Genomic DNA, 18,965 nt, shown 5'->3' on the forward strand with positions numbered 1-18,965 from the left:
ACAGCCAATTAGGCCTGTACTGGATTGGTCCAAGAAGTTTTGTAAGATGTTATAGACAGTTAAGAATCTGAATAATCTCTCATAGATGAAAGAAAGTTTATGTTTACAAGAACCCACAGACCTATTTACGGACCAATACAAGACAGCTGATGTTGAAATCAGAATTTTTACCAGTGGCTACTGATGAGGCTTTGGAACTTGATCTCTCTCTCTCTGTTATCTGCCACTCTGTAACTTTTCTAACAGCAGGTATATTGCATTCTTTTGATGTTGTCAGGTGGTTCTCTGGTTCAGAATTGATATGGAGTGAAGTTAGCCACAAGAAAAAGACAGCCCTTCTAGACACCAACCAATTCATTAAAACTATCCTGCCCTGTGAGTGGAGACCACTCGCTGGAGGACTGCCTGCTGTATTTAGAGATCTATGCCTACCTGGTGGGGATCACTAAGGCCCCGATTATGGGTGCCAGACCCATAATCTAGTCCATGGACTGCCAAACTCGCAGGGGCGTGGCAGTGGCAGTCTCCCAACCGCTTTATTATGAGTCAGGTGGTGGGACCGCTGCAGCCCCTAGGGAATCATTCTCTGGTGGTGTAGTGACAGTCAGGAGGCCACAATATGCTTAACAGGACCGCTGCAGTCCCGCCAAGCATATTATGAGTTTCTTCTCCGCCAGCGGTGTTATGGAGGTTCCTCCTCCATAAACACTGTGGCGCAGAGGAAACAAGCGGGACACTGCAGGTTTCCCTAAGCTTCCTCCACATGGGGATGCACAAAGCAGGGAATACCATGTACCACCCTGTGTGCATGCACCCTAGTTTGTGCACATCATGGTCTTTTCAATCCATGCTGTGCATGAACTGTTTTTGGTGTTCACATTGCAGTGGCCATTATTAGAGGCACCGCTGTGGGAACATCAAAAAGCAGCCCACCAGACAGGAGGAAATACTAATCTGACGGCGGGCGGTCTGACCTCGGCTTTCGCACCGCCAAAGCCATAATGGGGCACTTTGGGGTCGATTACGATGGCGTTCGGAAAGGCTCAGAATGGGATTTGGATTCGGCGAATCCCATACGGAACCTATGTTTCCAACCGAATCAGATACATGTGCGACCGACCTATTATGATGCAACAAAACTGTTCAGGCTGTTCGAAGCAGTTCTGATCGGCATTCGGATAGACCGAGTCATTCGGAGCCGAATCGTACAGCTCTCTGGACACTATTTCTGACCGAGCTATTACGGTGTCCCAATCTGATAGCCGTTCCGAATCAGTTTGTCCGACACGAAACAGCTGTCAGAATCTGACTTTGGGGGCCTGTAGCAGGTCCCCCTTCACCCGTAGGCCTCCGGTTGGAGCCTGTGGGGTACCTATGGGACCCCTCTTTACAACCATGCACAGTGTGGCAGGCACCATGGGGTGCCCGTCACTGAGTGCCCCAATCACCATTTTTTCAATGTGAGCCTGTGTTCTCATTCGGAACACAGGCTCCCATTGACGTCAATGAGAGTCTGACCGAATGATATTTGGAAGCATCGTAATCGGTTTGTCGGACTCGCAGATCCCGATTCGGTCAAGAACTATTCCGAAACCGATTCGGTCGGAAGAGTTTTTGAATGACATCGTAATCCGCCCCTCAGTGTTGAAAGCAACCACAGTTATGACAGTTGCTCCAAACTTCTCCATTTCAGTTGAAAGAAGCAGGGCACCATAAGCAAATTTGTGGCCTTGCCAATGAGATTTCTGCCCCACCTTTTATTGGTTGTGAGATCTTATAGATGTTTGTCATCATCAGCCAGTAATAAAGGGTGTAGTGAAGGCCCTGCTTTTACAGTTACAACAGACTCACTGGTATTTAGATATAATACAACAAATACAACTGCAACAGAATCCAAACACAGAGATGTGCAGTCGGACTGAGAGGTGTGAATAAAACAAACACAGACAGAAAGGGAATGATAGAAATAGCACTGATTAAGAGACGTGATCACTGCAAATGAGAGAGGAAGAACAAAATTGACAAGGAAGGGAGGGAAGAAGAAAGGGAGGGATCTATGAAGAAAGCAGAAAGGCAGACAGAAAGATGGAACATAAGCAGGAAGAAAAGAAAGAAGGGAAGAAAAAAGGAAAGAAGACAACTAAAGAACAAGGAAGCAAAGAATGTACGTTGTCTGGTTAAAGAATGAAAGACAAAAAGAAGGGAATAAAAAGGAAGGAAAGTGACAACAGTGAATGGATAAAAGGGAACACGGAGAAAGGAAAGTTATAAGGAACAAAGCAATGGAAGCATGGTAAGGAAGAATGAATGAAGGATGAAAAGTAATGAAGGGAAGAAAGAAGAAACAGATGTTAATTTAATTGAAGGGATGGAAGAAAAGACAAAGCAAGTGGAATAAAGTGGGAAAAAAACAAAGTTTACAATCAAAATGAACTAGGTGGGAACGGAAGAATGGGAATAGATATTGGGAGTAGCTAGACATTGTAAAAGAGTGAGGAGGTAAATGAGGAGAAAAAAAGAAATAAGAGGAAAGGGAGAAAGACTGATATTGGAGAGTAGACTGATATGGGAGAGAAATTATAAGAATACAAGGATGGATGAGAACTATGACAAATAACTGTGTAGGTGCTAAAAAGGAAACAAAGATAAAGGTAAAAAAACCTAGGTAGAGTGACGCAGATAGAGAGGTGGGGACTAAAACATGAAGACAATTGATTAGGAGAGAGGTGTAGATGAGAGGAAATCTTAGCAGTCAATCTGACAAGGAATATGGTAGAGATGGTGGTAAACATGCTAAGAACTAAGATGTTTCTGGTAGAGTATGCCCGGAGGGAATATTGTAGGCATTGCAAGGATAATGATGGACCTTTTCGGTGTACAATGGGCATTCATTGTCATTAGGGTATTATGGTGTTCTTGATGTGAGGTGACCCTCTTGCTAGATCATGGGCATCCTAGGTATTACGAAGGACCTTTTACCATTTTAAGGCCTAATATAAGGGAACCATTTCTTCCCCATCATTACAAGTCAGACGGAGTATTATCCCAGGGTCGGATACAGGTCTGCCTGATGACAAATGGCCCAATTTTCGCACACCTGGTTCCTAACACCTAATCTGACTGTTACTGCAATATCTGCTCATTATGAAAGCCGTGGCAAGAGGAGGCTCTTATTGGAAATTGTGGGAATCCTATAATCCTAGTCATGTTTGCAATCGCTTGAACAATTAAGGCCAGTTAAGTTGGTGGAAATGTGTTGCCAATTATCACCAATGTTGCCTTTAATGTTGCCTACTAGAGCATATGGCAGCCATCCATACCATTGGTTGGCCATCGCGGCATCAGGAGGGGATCCCTAACTTTTGGTAACTGCCTCAAGCCTCTCAGAGGTACACTAACATATAATTGTGATGCAAGTGAGTGACACATCCAGATTCTGTCCATATGCAGCAGTAGTACATAAATATGAGAGCTTTTGATTTAAAAAGCTATCTGGGATTTGGAGCAAAAGTTATAGATTTACTCAAAATAAAAAGCTTTTATTTTCAGGGTGGTGGTCTGTGTTTTATTTATCCAAAGAGAAAAAGTGGCATTTAGGAAAATGTATGATATTTAGGGAAATTCCACTTGATATATAGGACAAATGTATTGCATTTTAATATTATATCATAAGCGGCTATTTAGAGAGGGCCAGCTAGCAACACCTACTGGTGATGTTTTTCCTTGACACCAAACGGCACTTGATGTTTCATTATTGACATGAAAGAGTTTAAACCTCATAGAGATAAGGCTTTCTTATGACATTATCATCACTTTTGCAGTTTCAGGACAGAGTATGAAGGATTGGCAGAGCCAAAATGATAAGTCTTCTGTCTGCACGTGCATGATAGCCCTAGTGTCTGAGCATTAGAAATCCAACAAATAACCCTACTGTCTTTTGACTTCGAGTTCTGAGTAACATTTCGCTTCTCCGCCTTGCAACATGCAGGTAAACTTAATTTATAGTACATAGATGATTCGATATAGGAAATAATTTGCTGTGTACAACCCTGTGATTCACACAACATCAGCGTTTGCGACTACAACATTCTGAATCGCAGGAAAGGGGCAACCCTCCTAACTGTGATTTAGTTGAGATGTATCAATAGTTTGTGACTCCAAATGAAATCACCATTCACTGAAAGGTTAACTCCTGAAAGGAGCTGGTAACAGATTTGGAAAGAGGTAGCTATCCCTATTGGACAACTTTCCTTTTGTGAATCGCATTGGGTGGCCTCGTGGGCAGAAGGTAGAAGTTCAGTGGATACAATAAAAATGTTCCAATAAGAACAGTTATTTTTTTAAAGCAGCAATCATTAATTTAAGGAACAGCACCCATTCTTTAAAAAGGAGCATGGACTGCTTTTTAAAAAAAGTTACGCATCTCGGAAAGGATGGTGCTCTTCAGTGCCTTGTAGGCCACCGTCCTTATGTTTATAGCCAATCACAGAGTGTAGCAAAATGTGGGCTGCCCAATTAATATTCATTAGGGAGGCCCTTCTGAGACCCCAATCTGACTGGAGATATTGAGACGTTATCTATTAATATGTAGGTCACATAGAGACAGGCTGCAAAAAGTTGGTGTGCAATTGGAGACCACTTTTTGCAGCCTGTATCTCAGTACATCAGACCGAATGTGGGAGAGGGAAGGTAGAATTTAAAAAAATGTGGTATACAACTTGAATAATGGTTGAAGTCTATGTGAAACTGCATAACCAAATTGTGAACTATCTGTAAAACCTATAACATTTTCACAGATGTTGTACAGAAAAACCTTATATTTTGCCATCAATTTTTCATTCGCTTTTCTTGAGGGATATATTCCTCAGTACAAAGAATGAATGCCAAACTTGTCCTGCACACAATAAGAATCATGAAATATTTCATGAATGCATCTTCAGAAATGGGTGTAAAACCTAAAGCTTTTGTGGTCAGGATATTTGGAAAGTGGAAGCTAAATGCACATTATAGCCAAAAATAATTTCTGAAATGCAATGGAAGAATGGTGAAGAAGATAATTTAGTTGCTGGTAGTTTTTATGAGAACAATCTGTGAACATATAACAAGAGCCCAGTGAGACGGGTTAATTTTTTTCCATACTGGAGTCCAAGATTTACGAGACCCCCATCTGACTGGAGATATTGTGACGTCATCTGTCTCTAAAGGAATGTTGTATAGTAATGTGAATGCAAATGGGTAAGTATTTGCGAGGAAGCAAAGAACTGTAGAGTAACATTGATGTAGGTTTAAAGGCCAGGTGACAATTGCATTGGCAAGCCAGATCTAAAAATCCATGTAAGTTAATGGAAGGATACCACTTTAAGAATACATAGGATACAGTCCCCTCATAGTGGCCAAATTAAACCATATATCTTGGAGTGCAATGTCTGTTAATTCCATAGTGAAATGTAATGGAGCACCTTCAATGTCGTTGCAGAATTCTAATGCATGTCTAGCGGCTTGGATGTATCTTGAAGAACATTCAGACCATCCTTGTTTTTTGGCTTGGTGATAATGTCAAGATTATTTTTTAGGTTTAATAAAGTCACCTACTCCACTTAGCATATGTTATATTGCATATAGGGATTAGTAACTCTTAATCAGTAGACTTTTTGGGTACAATATTCTCAAAGGGTTGTATGTCGAAATATCAACAGCGAGACTTCTGTGGTACCACACTATTGTATCAAAAATGTCAAGGACAAAAATAATGAAAAGGTAAGTCATACAGGTAAATATAAGTGTACTATTTTTATTTCCACTTCCATGTATCTTGAAGATATATATACTGTCTGTGAAGTAAGCGAAAAATCTATATACATCGATATAAACACTTTACCTTCTTAATATTTTTGTCCCTTATATTTTTGACACAATATTTTGACACAACAATATTTTGCAAGCAATATTAGGTTGAACTGCCCCCCAAAGGCAAGAATCCCAGCCAGCATCATGTGGGCAGGAGGGTCAAAAGCGGAGGGTAGACAGAGGCCAGTTGCTTCTCTAAATCTCTCGCCTTCTTTGTTTGCTAATAAGTATCTTATGAAAACACGGTCACATTCAAGTATGAGCAGCAGATAATAAGAAAAGTTTTAATTACCAATCACAATTAAAAACGAATCCATACATCCTCTTACAAACCTAGAAATGAAAATCAGAAAAGTCACAGACAAAGTGTTAGCCATAACAGCATTAGTAACAAATAAATATGAATTTCTTAATAGCTCCCAACCGAGAACACCCGTTATTTACACATAGGACTAAAGATTATAGTGATCTGCAGGATTTACCATGCAAACCAATAGTCTCTGGGTGCGCATAGACTTTAAAGGTGTTAGGCTATTGTTTGACTTCTTCATCAAGCCACAAAAGCCTCCTATGAAGTAATACGTACGTAACAGTACAGACTTTATTAAAAGTGTGATAGACTGCGTTCAATAGCGAAGAAGATATCATGTTAACATTAGAAACTGAGCCCCTCTACACAAACACCTCTCAGCCCAGCAAGTCATTAGAAATGCATTATAGTCCAGCTATGACACTGAAGTTGCTCTTTTAGATTTCATTATGGAATTAATAGTGATCACACTCCGAGAAAATTGCTTTATGTTCAATACAGAATTTGTTTTACTATAGAAAGAAGTAGCCTGGGAGCTTGATTTGCTCCAGAAATTGTTCATCTTATTGTAGCAAGAGTTATTTGTTCGCATGACAAGCCCTTCAGAATACTCACATGTGGCATAAATACATGGGTGACAAACTTGTAATCTGGAATGGCACGTTGGATACTTTAGGAGACTTTGCAGTTTGGCTAAATGAGCCCTGACCTTATTGTTGACTTCACAGTTTAGCAAAATTAAAGTTAGGTGTTTGGAATTAGTGGTACAGCATGAAAAACAAATATATGCCACACTCCTCCGCAAGTGAACCGAGAAGCAAGAAATTCCTTCCTACTGCACTAAAGCCACCATCTTCAGGCCTTATCTGAGAACTTTCTGTCAGGGCAGTTCCTGAGAATTAGATGAAATTGTAAAAAACAGAACTGTCATTTTCACTACAACCAAGTGCTGATGAATAAATGTACATACAGAGGAAAATGGCATTGCCTCTGTGAGTTCATGTGTGAACCCAAAGACAGAACCCAAACCTCTGACCTACTGATATGTGTCATTTCCTTTAAGCCTGTCAGTATTAGGAGGCAGAAAATAATCAAACAAAACGGGTGACACATTTGTACCAAGATCCCCTTTACTTGCCTTTACAGGCAATAGGTTTATATTAAGGCAAGAGATTATAGAAATTGCAAATTAGATGACTGTATAACTACTCAGTGGGCCTACCTGCCATTCAAGGTCATCCTGACATTGCAGATGCCAAGCTTGCAAATTCACAATAAATACCAAAATGTCAGAATTTTGGTAACACTGACAAATGTTGACCTTGTTTTCAAATTGTAAAATACCAAATGAAATTTATGCTATTAAATGTCATTGTCCCAAGTTCTAAAAATGGCACACTACACAATGGTACAGTAATGATTTAGCCTACATATGACTACAATTTGATGTGAAATTTATATTGCCTCAGTGGTGGAACATTACACATCAGCCTACAGAGAATGACTGGGCATAGCAGGTGATTGAAGTGATCTGACAACACTCCAGAGGTAAACGCATGAGGAATCTCCTAGCCAACTGTTAGTGCAAATGGATAGACCAGTTATGTAATAAAATGGATGGACTCAATGACTTCTGTGAACTCCGAAGCATGGCTATACACACATAAAACTATTATTACTATGTGCCATTCTCATTTGCATTTTTAGAATTGGAAAATTGAGTATCTGATCATCTGATATAAATACGTTGGGCATAAGATGGTCTCTCAAATAAAGTAATGACATCAAACGTTAATTAGCTAACATAATTGATGTATTATTCTAGAGGCCATTGCTTTCTGCCTGGCTTGTAATTTTTTGTTTTGCATAGACGAGGGACTGTTGTTTTATATACATTACTCACAAGGACACATCAATAAGTAGTTTTTTTATTATTATTATTATTGTGTTTTAACTTTTTAACTGACTGTGTTCAGGATGTACGCTGGCAAATGAATAATTGTGGACTTGCAGCCATTTCTTTCAGTGAATGACTGCCTTGTAAGCAATGTCATTTCCAGTTTTCTTCTTTTCATTCACCATTTTATGGTTTCTACTTGGACACACATTTTTAATGGTGGTATGATTGGTCTTACATACATTTGTCAACTCCTAAGCAGACTGCATTTTTTACTATTTAGGAAATACCCTTCTGTAGACTCTTGCTGAATATTGAAAGTTTTTCCCTTTATCATATGATCACCTAATGGGCACCTAAATTAAATAGCACAGCCCTTTTTGTATTGTGAACATTTTCACCCTCACTCTTTGCAGTTTTTTGCGAATCGGCCATTTTGACATTACATAGATCTTCTATTAGGCACCTTTTCTTCACCTTCTGATTAGGTGCTGTGTTGACGAGCTCACATTTTTATTCTACTGAGCTGTGCTTCCTTCTTTTGTCAAACCATATACCTTGTTGAGTTGGACTACACATGCTTACATTTTATGAATCCATAATGGATTGGCCATTTTTGCCCGCATACAGTGTGGCTTCATGTTTTTGGTTTTGTTTATAGCTTCTATCATGGTCATCTGAAGTATAGAGCCTTTTTCATTTGGTAAAGCACTCAATTTTCATCGGTTTGACTGACTGATAGAATCTCATAGAGGATAGTGTATTCATTTTGTGTTCTATGTTTCTTGACTCTTTTTTTGCCAGCAGTATATTAGAGTTTTCAAATATTCGTGTAACTTACTTTGTCTATCAAGTAAACACATTGGACTAAGGGCCCTACTTCCTCTTTCTGTTTAGGACCTGCGGAAAGGTAATTTATTGTCCTTTTGAGCCCAATGATCTATTCTACAAATGTCAAAGAGTTGAAAATAAGAACTGAGATTCTATAGAACACACAATAGTGATTAGCAAATAAGGATCAACGGGGGCTTTATTTGCTTGTGTTTGAATGGAACAAACCACAGTTCAGTCATACATCTCTTGCTATTTGGGTGGTATTTATGTTGCTTCACTTGTCACATATAACACTGCGCTGTGTGCACTTTTTTGCAACCATCTGTCATTTGTTCTTATGTTGACTGCATATAACTACAATACATTTCTTATTACTTATATGCAATCTCCTGATTCATCTTGTTTTTAATTAATTTGTTGGTGCATTGATTAATTCTGCATAGTTTTTCCTAAATGTTTACTTGTATTCAGCATCCTTTCAACAAGCAGATGTCATATTAGTTCATTTGATTATTTTGAATGAATGAACCCTTGGGAACCATTGCTTTATTTCCATGACTTCCCCAGGTTCTTCATGAATAAGAGTTAGTCCTGGGATACTGCTATCACATCATAGTCTGAGCAGTGTTGGAAGAACTCAGGTCTCAGTTTGCAGACAGAACATGATGGCAACATTTTGAAATAAGCATACACCGTGCTCATGCATTGTGCCATGGGCAAGGGAAGGAGAAAATCCCATGAAAGCCATTGTATACAGCAATCCATGATTTTTGTAAGTTGAGAAGATGTCAGTATTATTGATAATACCTGATCTGTTTGCCCTCTCGCAAGTCATACAGAGAAAAGAAGACATCAGTGTCTTCTCCAATGGTGTTGTAAGTGAAGCTCTTCAGATTGAGAAAGAAGTGATGCGGAACAGGCATGCGGCATCCTTCTCCATGACGCTGGCGTAATGTGTCAACCTGGAAAACAGGCACACACAAAAAAATCAATAATATAAGCTACCCAAAAGTCACAGTTTTTTTTAAAACAAGCTAACTATTTAGAAAGAAAGAGAACCAAAAATAGTTTATTGAAAAATAGACTTGATTTAAGCGGCGGTCAGGGAAGGTCAAGAGAGAGACATATAATGGGAAGATATGATGACCTCACAATTTACAAATTCACTTTTCTTCACAAATTCATTCTGAGGACTCATTTATATTGCCATCTGAAGGAAAAAATAACTGCCACAGTTTTCCATCCATTTTGCTTTGATAGGTGGCTCAACCCATTACTTAGTCTCTAAGGATACACAATTAATTTCTTACTCTCCTGAGTTGAATGATTAATTTCCCAGTAGATTAAACAGTCTCCCTGGATAATTAGTTAATCTCTCTGAACATTCAAGATGATTCGGAAATAAAGCATGTATGTACCATTAGGGTACTATCACGAACAAAGGATTAATATACCATTAGATTAAATTATACCTTTAGGAGTGAACCTTTTACCTCCTATGAAATAACATTTCTCTCTAGATGCAGGAGATTAATTTTTCATTATATGAATAGAGTTTTCAGAATAAATGTATTAAATTCACTGGAAAGAAACGTTTTAAATAGGATTGAAGGATTAAAATACATATATAAATAAAGCCTACAAAAATCCTCTTTTGAGTAATACATATTATTCTGTCAAAGTGCCGGCTTGCCTACCACAGACCGCAAGATTTTTAGATGTCACAGACCAATAAGGGGAAGTCTATCATCTAGCAACCCAGATCACATGGGGCTGAAAGCTTTTTAGATGTGTACCAAAAGAAGATGAAAGGGTAAGTATTGAAAGCAATGTTACAAAGCAGGGTGAATGTTCTTTGCATCAGTTAGTGGCTATGTGACTCTCTCCGCAGCACAGCTGATCCAAATGCCAACATCAGCAGATCATCAGCTCTAAAGAAAATAACATTTTAGTGTCAGTTGCCCATGTAACAACAACCGGAGCAGCTTGGAGCAAGCCTCATTAGAATGCTTAGCTATAAAGCATTGTGAGCAGTGAGAGCCTGGAGAGACGATACATTTCTGTGTCCTCATAATTACAAAGTTTTGACCTCCCTTTATGATACATCTCCCCAGGATTAAAGGCATTAGATTGTTTTCACAATAGATTAAACAATCTCACCATTAGAAACGATTGTCTTGGCTAGATCATAAGATGTTGGCATTTTCCCCCCAGTATTCTAATCTCCAAATGTGAATGATCGAAATAAAGTAATCCTATATGGATTATGTTCCAGTGATGGGGTTGTTGCAGACTGATTTTTTTCCTTACAGCTAATTATAATGGAAGCATGGCAATGCATTTAAAGAATGACATCCCCAAACCACTCTGCTAAGCTTTACCACTATCTACTGCCTATTCAGCGTTCTAATACCGTATGGTATGCAACGCCACAGCATTTACAAAGAGCAGACGTGTTTTTTTAAACCCAACATTATTTACTGTACATTAAAATATTGTTCTCTTTCTGTTACTACAGACATCTAAACAGTCCAGTCCAGTATTTCACTTCCTCTTTTTAAAAAAACATTTACATCTTTGTTAACACATTGCTTTCGTACTTATCCTCTAAAATTAACGTAATATAAAATATATAATTGATAAACCGTGCAATAGTATCCTATATGATGTTCGTATGCGTCCCGATGGCATTTACAAACCACATTTGATATATCTGGATGCCTCATCTCGTCAGGGCAGTCTTACCTCAAAGAGATAATAGGAGAAATATATTCTCTTATTCACTCACCTGTGAAGTGCTTTGTTGTACACTGTGCCTGCTGGACAGATGCTGTGGGGAAAAGAAAAAGTTAGTAAAATTAGTTAGTGTTTAACTTTAATTGTTGATCCAAATAACTCTACCCATTTCTGTGCAGATGTATTGCTACGTTCTATAAGTAGATGCAAAGTATGTTTTTATTGTGCTAGATTTCAATAGTACTAGAGATTAGATCTTTAGAATAATTTCACTACAGTGTGACACATTTGCCCTCTACCCAACTTTCACCATTCTCAAGACTTCTGTTATCGTATTTTCAATGTTGTAAGTACTGCCTCTCATATAAGTCAAATTCAGAACTTAAATTTCTAACGAGAGCAAGAGTGTCTTCATCCTAGACATACCCAGTGAACCCGAGGGTCGTGTCTTCATTGTACACATTAGGAAACAGGTGCTGCTTGTGATCCTGGAGTGACGGTGAGTGGTGGTGAGCAACATAGCATGTTGTGATTTCTATTATGTCTGATGGCTTAGCATGAATGAAACAACCTGTCACAGATATATACTCCTTTCTGGAACTGAAAGTGATGCCTATTTGTGAAATATTAAGCACTCACAATAGGCTGTTCATATTGGTATGGGGGATTTCCCTTCTATTGCAGGAGGAAAAAGCAGTCCTGACAACCTCCTGCAAGCATCAATGGTGCCTGTGGCAGCTAGTTTGCTCTTTGCGGTGTGCGAAATTTGTGCAACTTGCTCTTGCGTAAGTACACAAAATTTGGAAAAAATTATATGAAATAAAGTAAAGTGCAAAACTGTCATTTAACGCTGTGTTTCAGAGCAAAATGCTTCAGATGCAAAGACACGTTTCTCGTTAAAAAACAGCTAAAAAAATCACAAGTGCCAAGATCAATATATGTTCGCGTTCTGGTTGCTTCTGATCTTACTGGCCTAAAGTTTTTCAGAAGTCAAGTCATTTCGGGAATTTTGCTTAACCAATGAAATGCAAATTTCACAAAATGATGACAGAATACACCGGCATAACAGAAATGTCATCTAGGTCTAATTATAACCTGACACAGGTATCACCAGGACTTATTTCTCCTTGGCAGCTGGAGCCGCTCGGAATAGGGCCATATAGTTATTAATTACATTGGCTGGAATGCTCCTGATAGAGATTTTATACCCAGGAGTACCCTACAATGTGACGATTATCCTGATGATTATCCTACACTGTTGGCCCAAATGACTAAGTTTGACCACTGACTCCAAACCCTCTCTTGGGTCCTTACCACAGCTCTTACCAACAGATCAGCATTGCTTTCTGTACCAAGGGATGGTACCACAGGAGAGAGGGCGCTCCTGGCAGGAAATAAAGGCATATGCTATTTTATAATTGGGAAACAGTGTGATGTGTGAACTTGTCCATCACAAGCCAATTGTCACAGGTTATGGGCTCTATCAGACTAGGAAAAGGAGACATTTTTTTTTTACTTTGTTTCTTGAAATGACAATGATTAAAATAATACTTTGCTTTACAGAATGGCACAGCTATCCCACACTTTATTAACACTGTTGTAGTACTGGATCTAAAATACCTTTCTGACTCCAAGAGAAAAGAATCAGAGCAGATCCTTACTTTACAGCAATGTCATCTCCTGGGTTGGACCTCACTGTCAGACCTGGGCATACCCGGAAACTGATGCAGCACCAGGAATGGGTGTACTCTAGGGGGACTTCAACTTCAGAAGAACAAGGGAATCAGAGAAACATGTAAGTAAAGAAGGTTTATGAAAGCTAAGGGATGTTGTCACACACTAGTCAAGGCTTTGTTTTATAAAACAAAGGGGCATATTATCAAGGGGGTTTATCTCTGCTTGTTTGGCTTTAAAAGCCAAGAAAGCGGAAATAAAATTATCTCCCTATTACCTAGCTGTCGCTAACACCAGTTAGCGACAGCTCGTAGGAGATAGCGACCATCTTGGGCCCCGCTTTGCATGTCAGTGATATTTATCACTAATGACATGCAAAGTGGGCGTGCCAAGATGTTAGCGACTCGAAACAGTCGCTAACATCGCTATCTCCTATTACCAACTTTTGGAGATATTCGCGCTAAGCGCGAATATCTCCAAAAGCTAACACCTGCCCTGAGCAGTTCTTAGCCATGTTATCCAATAAGAGGTGGATAACATGGCTAAGAGCATTAGCTCGATAATGCACGAATATCGCTGACTTTTCAGCGATATTCATGCTTTGCGGCGATTTTTATCGCATTTGCGATAAACCTTGGTAATACCAAGGTTTATTTGCGATAAAAATCGCCGCAGCTTTGCGGTAAATTTTTGTCTCTAACCAAGCAATAGCGATAATTATCGCTATTGCTTGGTAATATGCCCCAAAGATCCCTAGGCACTTTGGGGATTTTAAAGACCTCACATGATGTCAGTGAGAGGAATCCATTGATCAGTCACGATCCCCAGAGCAAAACGTTTCCTAAGCAAGACCGTTCAGAAACCCATAGAGAGAGAAAGAGACAGAGGACAGATCAGAAGGTACAGACAGTAGATATATAGAGGAGTGGTAAACAGAAACAGGGAGGATAGAGTGTGAGAAAGAGAGAAGAGGGGAGAGGGAGGGAGGGAGGTATAGAGAAAGAGGATAGCCTTGTGGGTCAGTTTTTACTGTTGACTTCTCTGATAGTACTACAAATATTGCTTGCCGCAACACCAAATACACTTGCAAAACACTTGCACAGCTTTAAAAATGCCCTGATTTGCAAATGTGAGCCACTTTGTTTGTTCTGGCTTGACAGCACAATTGTCACCGGACATTTATGTGAGAATCACCAGGAGAGAGACACGTTGGGAGCCAGGAGTGCATGTGATCATTTTGTTTATCTAGTTGCCCGCACTTGAACTTTCAGGGGCACACCCAAGACATTGTAATGGTGACAAAAAGGTAACTAGATATTTTATGATGTTTTTCTCTGGCAGTAGAACATATGAAAATAGGGCAATCATTAACCTACAAGGATGATTAGTTCTTGATTGACAGTGCAATTGCCACTTGCCCTTTTAACTTACACCACTATTATTCTAGAGTTCATTGCTTCCACATAAATGCATATCCATACCCATGTTAATTACTTGTAATGCTTCACATTACCATACAACACCCCATTTACAGCCTGATCTATTGGCACTCCCAATGCTTGTTTAGCTATCTGATTTGCTAATGGGGATCACTTCTAATTTGGTATCCCGGCCTATTTTCTGTCCCGATATGACCCTGGCTCAGTCTCTTACATAGTTCTTATCAAACCTTTACATAGTTTCCAACAGACTCTTTTAGACCCTACTGCAGAACCACTGAAGAACCACATCTACCACAACAGAGGCTCAGATAGACAGTAGAACCAAATAGAGATTTCAGTAGTTCACACAAACAGCCACACATATACACTCTCTCTTCACTCCATACAGCCCACTACATCCCTCCCACAACCTTGATGCCTCACCTCTCCTTTTTACAGATTCCTCCAGGCTCCCTTGTCCACATGACTGGATGCCACCCGGTTTTGGGGCTTTTACACATTCTTATTAAATATTACATAACAGATAAAGGAACTTAGCAGCTTTGCACCGACAGCCAGGTGTGTAGGCTACCTGTGCTGAAAATGTAAAGTACTACTGAAGGGCAGAACACTCGTGGCCGAAAAAAAGACTATATATGCTTGTACAATGTACACTTTACTTGCAGGTAATACTTTCATTCACTGCGGCCCAAATTCACACTTCGTCACATAGATGATATTATATGAAGGTGTTTATTGGAATTACATGCCTGGAAGGCATTAATACGCCTTTGGGTTAGTGTGAGATGTCCGTGCCCTCTACTCAGTTCCCTACATCTCGATCAAGCATAAAGTGTGCATTAAATTTTGCTAAAGAAGCCAAGGTACTAAAAGGTACTTTGTTTTGCCCAGGGTCACATTGGCTGTTAAGTCTTGCTACTGACTAAATCTTCTTAGCTGCAATAGTACCATTCCCTTATGTTTCATTCATCACAAAGGTCTGAAGTGGAGCCCATTATCAACCTCCTGTATATTTCATATCCATTTCTCTTGCATCTATCACTATCCTATTTATTATGAACACTAATGTTGTCTACTCACAGGTCTATACTTTCATGCACCCTACTACTGGACAACGGATGACTACAAATGTATGTATCCTTCAAGTACCTTACCGAAATTGAGTTGAAATGTGTTCAGCTCGTATGATTACTTTTGGATTGCTTCTGTCCTCTAATGGTTATTCTGGCTACAGGCGGCAATAGTGTATCACTGTTGACTTTGAATGTATGTATCTTGCTTGAATTTTTATAGTGCCCTCCATGAAGATCACTGCCTCCCGCTAATGTTCTGCAAATCTATGGATCATCTAAAACAGTATTTGTTCAGCAGCAGACTGCAACCCTCCATTTTCAATCAAAGCAGGCGTGGCCCGCACAGGTAACAGCGGTCGGACGGTGGGGTGGGGCGGGTGAGGGGAAGTAGATCGACAACGGGATAGGGAAAGTAAAAAAAAGAATTAATATAACCACTTACTCGCCGCAATGCTGAGTCGGCGATGCAGGCAGTGCAAGGTCATTGGTTTAAAAAAAATAATAATTTTACCCTCCCTATCCTGTTATCTGTCCACTTAAAACCCACCCGCCTCTGCCCCGCCCGCCCCTGCCCCACCCCACAGCTATTGCCTGTGCCAGCCGCACATGATAAAAACAAACAAATAAATAAAATAATAAATGCATTGAAGGAAACCACAGTCTGAGAAGCCCTTCAGCTACCATAACGGCTCTAATGAAAGTAGTAATAGAATGAGTTGCTGGACCGGTCATGGGCCAAAGGACATTGGAGCCAGCTCACATCCAATTTAAAATGTACTGTATTAGACAAAATCCAATTTACTTTTACTTCGACAAACCAGACTACCTTGCTGACAAACCTCCAGAGCACTAGTAACCACATCATTGTATGTCTGGTGATCCAGAAATTAAGCAAAGAAAAACATAGTTGACACAAATTTTCAATCTTAGCTAACAGATGCTGGAACAATTTCTCTCACCTTAATGCTGATCTTAATCTTCTCTTAAAAAGAGTGCAAAGCAATTTAAGATGTAATTAACCTTGCTATATCTGCAAAACGCACTAAAATTGCCTTCTGCAACGGGCGTCCTAGCACTGTGTATGAGGCCCTCTATGTGTATGCATTTTGCACCCTGACCTCATCAACTAGCATACTTCAATACGTAACGTTTTGTTCTGACCATGCACTATGAGTGTGCCCTTCTTGGAAATGCATGTGGCTCTCAGTTATTCTTCTGGGTGCTGTCTTCCCAATCAAAATGCGCAAAATGAAGCATAAATGTTATCCAATAAACTGAAATATGACTTTCTTTACAAAGCCACGTAAATCCCCTCTCTTTTCAAAACATAAGGAGTTACTTATGATTCCATCGTGTGGGGAATCTCAGCCCCATCAGCCACACTTAGCACCCTTGAAACTCTACTGATCATCATCTGAAGTTCTGCGGTCACATCTTCTCAAGAACAATGAGAAAAATGTGTATCTTATTTTGCATTCATTATTAGTCATGCACTTTTGTATGTTGTCGCCTGTTTTGGAATAAGTGGGCGGTATAGCTTGAGATTTGTTCATTTACATTTTGGTCCTCATGAAGAAAAGGCCTAGTCCCTGAAGCTTCCAGATACAAAATAGCCCGGCCAGGCAGCTTCAAGATCTTCTCTGATCCAACATGGAAAGTGAAAGCCAAATTGAGCAAAACAGGGGGACATTGTCGATCAGATAATAGAAAATGCAAGAAGTGGCTGCAAACCTTCAACTTTGCACAGGTAATTCAGAATACACATCACACAGTTATAGATGTTTTGTTATTCTTAATGAATCATCATTACCCGAAGGGGATTCCTAAGAGTGCAAGTAACAAAGGATGGGTATCTGCATATATAATCACCCATGCAGGGGTGGCTCCTCAGCAATGGCGAAGGAGCGTCGCCCATCTGGCTTAGAGCCAGCAGCTAAAAAATAAAACAACATTTCATTATTGCTATATTTTTAAGCAGCTGGCTCATCCAGGGTGTGCCGGGAGGGGCGGGGTAAGGACATGGGAGGGAAGAAGAGGAGTGCTATGTGCATTCTCTAAGTGAGCATGTGTGTTTGGCTGACCGTCTTAGGCTGGCCAAACAGACATGCTCACTTAGCTTCTCTTTATTGAACAGCCAGGCTGGAGAAACCCCACAGACTCCTTGACCTGAGCGGAGCATCTTTTCAGCCAGAGCAGGAGAGCAGCGCGGGGATTGAACAAGGAGTCTGTGACGTAGTCCCAGTGTCTGCTGGGACAAGGAAGAACCAACGATCGAGGCATGACGCAGGAGGCGGCTGGCAGCAGGTACATTTAAATTTATATTATTATTAAACTCACTCCCCGGCGTTTCCCCATGCAAATCCCCTCGCCCCACCACTCTTTCTATGTGTCAGCAACCACTGCGCCCATGTTCCTCCTTAGTGCCCTGAAATCTGGCTCTCACAGTCAATAGATAGAAATGAACACTTAACAACAAATTTACATTTATTCCAACATGCTTCATGTTTTGCTTCAATGTAGCTTTTTTAACCTATTGATAATGTTTTATTTAAACATGAAAATCAAGCAATCCATAGTTGTTCCACTGTCCCAGAGGAGGCTTAGCCGAAAGACACAGAATTACCACCAATCTATCCCCCTGACAGCTTTTGGCGGCTACTTTGGCTGTCCTCTTCTTTGGAAATCATCCAGAAATGTATTTACGTCAAAAACTTAAGTACTATTTGTCAGTGATAACTTGTATCCTAAAATATGGCTTTTCACAATAACAAAATCTCTCTGCTGTAAGTGACCCCACTTCAGCAACAGCTGCAGTGGAGTAGTTTGAATGCGTTGACCCCTGGAGCAAGCTTGAAATTGGCACCTTTGACTGGTGTTTTGGTAGCAAAATACAGAAAATATCAGAATAATAGGCCCTTTGGGGCTTTGTGCACTGGTGCCATTGCAACTGTTGCACCAATGGTAGGTAAGCACCTGCGTGTCTCTCCCATAACCCCACACTAAATACAACTCAGATCCTCATTATAAATTTCTTGTTAGTCCTAATTTGAGCAGAAACAGGAGCTTTCACCTGATTTGGGATTAGGACTTTCTCAGGAAAACCTGCACATTCAGGATTCCCCATCAACATATTTTGCCAGTGATAAAGTTGT

General features: G+C 40.0%; 1 protein-coding gene across 1 annotated transcript in view; it reads right to left on the minus strand.

Moving 5' to 3' along the window:
* DOCK3 (dedicator of cytokinesis 3) overlaps positions 1 to 18,965 on the minus strand; it is a 1,382,531-nt gene that overhangs the window by 400,978 nt on the left and 962,588 nt on the right. The window contains exons 8-9 of the mRNA XM_078661294.1: positions 11,677 to 11,718; positions 9,696 to 9,850 (exon numbers count right to left, since the gene is read on the minus strand). Coding sequence (XP_078517420.1) covers positions 9,696 to 9,850; positions 11,677 to 11,718 — 197 coding nt within the window. The remainder of the gene's footprint in view (positions 1 to 9,695; positions 9,851 to 11,676; positions 11,719 to 18,965) is intronic.

Source organism: Lissotriton helveticus, chromosome 9 (assembly GCF_964261635.1).
Source record: "Lissotriton helveticus chromosome 9, aLisHel1.1, whole genome shotgun sequence".
Classification (NCBI taxonomy): Eukaryota; Metazoa; Chordata; class Amphibia; order Caudata; family Salamandridae; genus Lissotriton; species Lissotriton helveticus.